This window comes from Otolemur garnettii, unplaced genomic scaffold (assembly GCF_000181295.1).
Source record: "Otolemur garnettii isolate 467f Iridium unplaced genomic scaffold, OtoGar3 scaffold00115, whole genome shotgun sequence".
Taxonomy (NCBI): Eukaryota; Metazoa; Chordata; class Mammalia; order Primates; family Galagidae; genus Otolemur; species Otolemur garnettii.
In genome coordinates this window covers 5,910,913-5,918,220 of record NW_003852510.1, presented here as the reverse complement: position 1 = coordinate 5,918,220, position 7,308 = coordinate 5,910,913, and the positions used below count along the sequence as shown (strand labels likewise).

The window sequence follows — 7,308 nt, the reverse complement described above, 5'->3', positions numbered from 1 at the left end:
CTGTAGTCCCAGCTACTCGGGAGGCTGAGGCAAGAGAATCACCTAAGCCCAGGAGTTGGAGGCTGCTGTGATCTGTGTGATGCCACGGCACTCTACCCAGGGCAACAAAGTGAGACTCTGTCTCTATAAGAAAAAGAAAAGATCCAGTGTTTTGGATTACCCAACTTCTTATTCTTGCTGGAGTACCGCAGACTGCGAATCCTTCTAGCCTTAGGGAATACCTGGTGGTCCGTATCCAAAGGACTTAATGTCCTTTGAATCACATTTGAAGTTTCTGCACTCAGCCCAGCCCTTGACTTCTAGCAGTGATAAACTTTGTCCTATCAGTCAGTGATGCACCTAGTAAGAAAATCAAAAGCAATCAGATTTCACTATAAAAGCAAGGACAACTGAAGTATAAGCAACCTTTTATTTAAAACTTTTTATACTTTACATTTGCACATTACAGGTAATGTTCATTAAATTTTTTTGTTAGCATTATTAAGGATGTCAAAAAAATGAAGAAAGAGCAAGCTTCCTGGCTTAGTGCCTGTAGCACAGTGGTCACAACGCCAGTCACATACACCAAAATTGGCAGGTTCGAACCTAGCCCAGGCCAGATAAACAACAATGACTACTGCAACAAAAAATAGCCAGGCATTGTGGCAGGTGCCTATAGTCCCAGCTACTTGGGAGGCTGAAGCAAGAGAATTCATTAAGCCCAAAAGTTTGAGGTTGCTGTGAGCTGTGTCACCACAGCTCTCTACCAAGGGCAACATAGTGAGACTCTGTCTCAAAAAAAAAAATGTGTTCTAAGAATTTTTAATGCAAAAATCATCTTTAAGGGATAACAAGCTGAAAGTCTTACAGGAATTTAGATCCCTCCTTCTCTGCCCCACATCCCTCTACCTTTTTTGGTATATTAAGCTTCCTTAATGGGTGTAACAAAAAGTTGCTGGTACATAAGTGTGAATGAAAATTACCTAAAATCAGTTTTACTCAGAGAACTTGGACATTTGCATAATAATGTTGCTCATACTAACAATTCTAAGTCATTCTAGAAACTGTGTTAGAAAAAAAATTAGATATAGCACTTGCTCAGCTTCCAACTTTTGGGGGGAAAGATAGGAGTATAGATGTGAACCTCGTTCTCCCCCACTGTAGCCCATAGCCTTCTTCCATAGAGTGGGCATTTTACTGAGTACATGGTGAATGAAATCACTACTCCAAGAAAAGCCAAAATTATCCTCAGTTATCATTATCCTCTAAATAAGTTTGTTTCATTTTTGAACTACGCTTTTTAATAGAAAGTATTTGGAGGGGTAATGTCTATCCCCCTGTCTCTTTCTCTAGGATTTATTATTCATTAAAGGTCTCTCTGAGTCTTACCAAAATAACTATCCACCTAGAAATCACATGCTACTTAAAAAGGGCTTATGTCAACATTTTACTGTATTTTTTTAATCTTTTTTTTACCTTTTGAATAAGGTTCTATTGTGTGAATTTGTTTTAGATAAGTCTCATTACAACATAATTTTGTATCTTGTCTTCTTTTTTTTAGACAGAGTCCTACTCTGTCACCCTGGGTAGAGTACCATGGTGTCATCAGTATAGCTCACAGCAATCTCAGTCTCTTGGGCTCAAGTGATCTTCTTACCTCAGCCTCCTAAGTAGCTGAGACTATAGGCACCTACCAGGATGCCAGGCTAGGTTTTTTTTTTTTTTCTATTTTTAGTAAGAGATTTTTGGGTGTCTCACTCTTGCTCAGGCTGGTCTCAAACTCCTGAGCTCAAGGAATCCTCCCACCTTGGCCTCCCAGAGTGCTAGGATTACAGCTTTGAGCCACTGTACCCAGCCATGAGCGCAATGCCTGGCCTTGTATCCTGTCCTTATTTGACTCTGTCCTGAAGATTTTTCCCTCTTCTTTTATAATTCATTTATAATTTCTAAAGGCCACATGACAGTGAATGAAATAGATTTACCTTAGTTTATTTAACCACTCCCTTTCTACCAGGTATTCAAATTATAAATAACACATTGATGAATATCTTTGTGCATACATTGCTTTTCATATTTAGGTACACATGGAACATGATTCCTCACAATTTTGTACAGATATCTTGAATTATAGAGGTTTGAAATATTGCACCTACTTGAAACACTTAATCTGGCTTCCAGAAAAAGCATAGTGGTTGCAATTTTAAGAAGGCAGCAGGTCTCATTATAAGGCACCTTCATTTCACTAGTACTATATGTCTGGCATTGGAACCTTGATGTCTTTGAGGTGACACGATAGGCCTGTAGGTAGTAAGAAAAAGGATATGTGTCTATATTTGATCTTGAGGAACAGATGAAGAGCAAGTAGAAGTAAATAAACTTATATGCTCTCTTAAGTACTAGTAAGAGGAGTTGAAGAGTTTTAGGACTAAAGTGTGAACATTTTATTTTTAAGTTCAAATTGCATAGGAACTTATTTTTAAAAAGTAGAAGATAGCTTTATAAAGATTAATAATTAATGCTAAAATTGGATCTTATTTTGCCTTTGTAATATAATACATAGGACTACAGTGCTTTTAATATTTTCCTCTCCTTTACCCAAAGTCAGTACATTAAAAAAAAAAATGTGGTGTCCACCAATGCTGTTAAGTGAAGAGAACTAGTTGTAGAAAGGTATAGGTAATATGATACCATTTAGGTTAAAAATACAAGTGCAAAACTGTTCCTGGTACATAGTAGGTACAAAATATGCTGTATTTGGAGGGGTTACCTCTAGAAAGAGACATATGACCTGTGGTGTGTTTTTATTTTTTATACTTCTGTATTTCAATTTTTTGCAATGAGCATGAGTTATGTGTACTTTTGTATACTTTTTTAACAATTAGAAAAATGCATACTCTTTAAGTATAGATAATTCCCTCCCCAGTAAACTGACTGCTTCATACCCTAATGTATGTGCCAGGCAATCTGAGACATAGTCTAACTCTCTAGAATTATTGCTTCTCAAATAATTCAAGAAAAGAGAAAGGCACTAATCAAGCTTACTTGTTTGATGCCATTTCTATAATATCTAGTAAGGTTTTTTTAGGTAGAGTTTTTTTTTTTTTTAATGGAAAATTTCAAACATATACAAAAAGAGAATTATCTCCCAGCTTCAATAGTTTTCAATACATGGCCAATCTGGTATCATCTATAGCTCTCACACCCAACCCATTTATCTGGAAACATATCTCAGGTATTTCATCTATAAATTCTTCAGTGTGTTTTACACCTAGAAGGACTCTTTTTAAATGTAACCAAAATACCCTTATCATACTTATAAAGTGAACTAAATAGGTCCTTAATATCAATAATCTAAAAAGTTTTTAGTACTCTATAATCTAGTTATTAACTTTCAGTTTAAATTACTACCTTATTTACTCTCATTGTTCATATCCTTCAAGTAATTTTAAATTATCTTTTTTCCTTTCAAATTTAGTATACATTTCCCCCCAGAGTTGCAACGAAACCAAAATTACAGTTTTTGTTTTTGATGCCTTTGTTCAATATGAAGAATCTGAATAAATGGCTGAGCATCTTCAGATTTAAAGAATCAGGTATATATTACTCAGTTTTACTACATTAGAATGGAAAGCTATTCTTTTTTTTTTTTTAAATCAGAAACAGTCTTGCTCTGTCACATGGTCTAGAGTGCAGTGGCATCATTAGAGCCCAGAGCAACCTCAAACTCTTGGGCTCAAGTGATCCTCCTGTCTCAGCCTTCTGAGTAGGTAGAACTATATATAGGTACCCTGTATAGCTCCTGGCTAATTTTTCTGCTTTTTGTAGAAATAGAGTAGGGTCTTATTCTTGCTTGGGCTAGTCTCAAACTCATCTCAAGCAGTCCTCCTGCCTCAGCCTCCCAGAGTCCTAGGATTGCAGGCATGAGCCACAGTATCGGGCCCTATTCATCTATTGATTATAACAACAAAGCCATAGAAGTCGATAATGATGATAAAAATTACTTTTTCCAACTACTTTTCTGACATCTTGTCTTAATTTAATATTTTTGTTTTACATAGGTCTCTAATTATAGAAGATGGCAAAGCCCAGCCACAGCAGCTACGTCCTTCAGCAGCTAAACAACCAAAGAGAATGGGGTTTTCTCTGTGACTGTTGTATCGCAATTGATGACATTTACTTTCAAGCACACAAAGCAGTTCTAGCTGCCTGCAGCTCCTATTTTAGAATGTTTTTCATGAACCATCAGCATAGTACTGCACAACTGAATCTAAGCAACATGAAAATTAGTGCAGAATGTTTTGATCTCATTTTGCAATTTATGTATTTAGGAAAAATTATGACAGCTCCCTCCAGTTTTGAGCAGTTTAAAGTGGCAATGAACTACCTACAGCTGTACAATGTTCCTGACTGCTTAGAAGACATACAGGACTCAGATTGTTCTAGTTCAAAATGTTCATCTTCTGCTTCCAGCAAGCAGAACAGCAAAATGATATTTGGGGTAAGAATGTATGAAGATACTGTGGCTAGAAATGGCAATGAAGCCAACAGGTGGTGTGCTGAGCCAAGTTCAACAGTAAATACACCACATAATAGAGAGCCTGATGAAGAGTCTTTACAATTAGGTAATTTTCCTGAACCATTATTTGATGTATGTAAAAAAAGTTCTGTGTCCAAATTATCTACTCCAAAAGAACGTGTGTCACGACGCTTTGGACGGAGTTTTACCTGTGATAGCTGTGGATTTGGCTTTAGCTGTGAAAAATTATTAGATGAGCATGTGCTAACCTGTACTAACAGACATTCATACCAAAACACAAGATCTTACCACAGAATAGTAGATATCAGAGATGGAAAAGACAATAACATCAAAGCTGAATTTGGTGAAAAGGATTCTTCTAAAACATTTTCAGCACAGACAGACAAATACAGAGGAGACACAAGCCAGGCTGCTGATGATTCAGCTTCAACCACCGGAAGCAGAAAGAGTAGCACAGTGGAGTCTGAAATGGCCAATGAAGAAAAAAGCAGAGCTGCTGAGAGGAAAAGAATCATCATCAAGATGGAGCCAGAAGATATTCCTACAGATGAACTAAAAGACTTTAACATCATTAAGGTTACTGATAAAGACTGTAACGAGTCCACTGACAATGATGAATTAGAAGATGAACCTGAAGAGCCATTTTATAGATACTATGTTGAAGAAGATGTCAGCATTAAAAAAAGTGGTAGGAAAACTCTAAAACCTCGCATGTCCATAAACACCAATGAGAGTGGTGGTTTAGAAAGTATCAGGCCCCCTAACAATAGCAGTCCAGTACAAGAGGATACTGAAAACGCATCTTGTGAGCTGTGTGGCCTCACAATAACTGAGGAGGACCTGTCATCTCATTACTTAGCCAAACACATTGAAAATATCTGTGCGTGTGGTAAATGTGGACAAATACTTGTCAAGGGTAGACAGCTTCAGGAACATGCGCAAAGATGTGGAGAACCCCAAGATCTGACAATGAACGGGTTAGGAAATACTGAGGAGAAAATGGACATGGAGGAGAATCCTGACGAGCAGTCTGAAATAAGAGATATGTTTGTTGAAATGTTGGATGATTTCAGGGACAATCATTACCAGATAAACAGTATCCCCAAAAAGCAGTTATTTAAACATTCAGCCTGTCCTTACCGATGTCCTAATTGTGGCCAGCGTTTTGAAACTGAAAACCTCGTGGTTGAACATATGTCTAGCTGCCTAGATCAAGATGTGTTTAAGAGTGCCATGATGGAAGAAAATGAAAGAGATCACAGACGAAAGCATTTTTGTAATCTGTGTGGAAAAGGATTTTATCAGCGGTGTCATTTAAGGGAACACTATACTGTCCATACAAAGGAAAAACAGTTTGTTTGTCAGACATGTGGAAAGCAATTTTTAAGAGAACGTCAGTTGCGACTGCACAATGACATGCACAAAGGCATGGCCAGGTATGTCTGTTCCATTTGTGATCAAGGAAACTTCAGAAAACATGACCATGTACGGCATATGATTTCTCATTTATCTGCTGGTGAGACTATATGCCAGGTCTGCTTTCAGATATTCCCAAATAATGAACAGTTGGAGCAGCACATGGATGTTCATCTGTATACATGTGGAATATGTGGAGCAAAATTTAATTTGAGGAAAGATATGAGATCACATTATAATGCCAAGCATTTGAAAAGAACCTAAGTGATTTTTCTACTGTATTAATGTTTAGATGATAGCAGACAAAACACCAAAGCTAAGGATGATATGGCTATTTAGAAATTGATTTTATAAGATGAATTGTTGGAAGAAATCTCAAGGCCCTTTTACCTTTAATATTTTTGTTTAGGATCTTAAGTATTTACATTTTAGGTGTTAAATGTTTATCATTTTTATTGTTTCTTAATAGAATTCATTGTTTTTAGTTTTTCTTAGCTATGATTAAAATTACTTTTAATTGTAGACAAGTGGTTGTTACCCCTTCAATGATTATTAAACTTTAGTTTTTTATCAATAAGGTGATGACTTCACTATTTCTACGTGTTTCTTTTTAAAGGTTATCCCATGAAATTTTAAACCTAACATCATTGGCCATTCCTGCTTATATTTAAAAAATTCCTTAAAGTAATTATTTGAAACTATCCCTTTCACTTTTAGTTTTTGGTTTTTGTTTTCCGGTTGAATAGTGAGTTAGCTACTATTTATTCTCCCTATTATCAATAAAATTCATATTTTTAAATTGACAAGCTTATTAGGCAAGTTAGGTGCACTGATTCTAACCTTTAAGGTTGACATGGGCTCAAACTTGGCCTAAAAAGATTGATGGACCAGAGGAAATCTTATAAATGAGTATTTCCCATATTTGATAAAATATTATCATTTAATAATTACATTTAAAACTTACATTAAGTGTAAATCTCAATGACTTTTCCCTACTTGAAAAATTAGTGGGGATAAGCCATTTTGTTTTGTGATATTAAATTTAACTATGATAGTTAATTAAAAAAGACATATCTTGTATTCATTAAAAATATTTTAATTTAAAATGCTCTGATTTCTAAAGTATGTTAGTTTATCAAGTATTTTTGTTTATAAATAGAATTTAATGGCTGTCTAGGAATATGACATCCTAAAGAAAGTGATTTTTTCACCTTTAAAATTACATGCTTTTGGAACTTTGAGATTGAGAAAGTTGCCATGTATATTGATAAATCTAATAAAATAAAGAAATCAATTATAAATCTGTTTTTTCTATAAAAGAGTGAACAAAAAAGGTCTTGTATTTTATATTTAAGATTTGGAGAAAATGTGTTTTA

At 35.4% G+C, this 7,308-nt stretch overlaps 1 protein-coding gene across 2 annotated transcripts in view; it reads left to right on the top strand.

Annotated features, from left to right (window-relative positions):
• ZBTB1 (zinc finger and BTB domain containing 1) overlaps window positions 1-6,511 on the top strand; it is a 19,374-nt gene extending 12,863 nt beyond the window's left edge. For both annotated transcript variants that reach the window (XM_012809872.2, XM_023517629.1), the window contains exon 2: window positions 4,038-6,511. In XM_012809872.2, coding sequence (XP_012665326.1) covers window positions 4,055-6,196 — 2,142 coding nt within the window. In that variant the 5' untranslated portion in view covers window positions 4,038-4,054 and the 3' untranslated portion in view covers window positions 6,197-6,511. The remainder of the gene's footprint in view (window positions 1-4,037) is intronic.
• The last annotated feature ends 797 nt before the right edge of the window (window positions 6,512-7,308 follow it).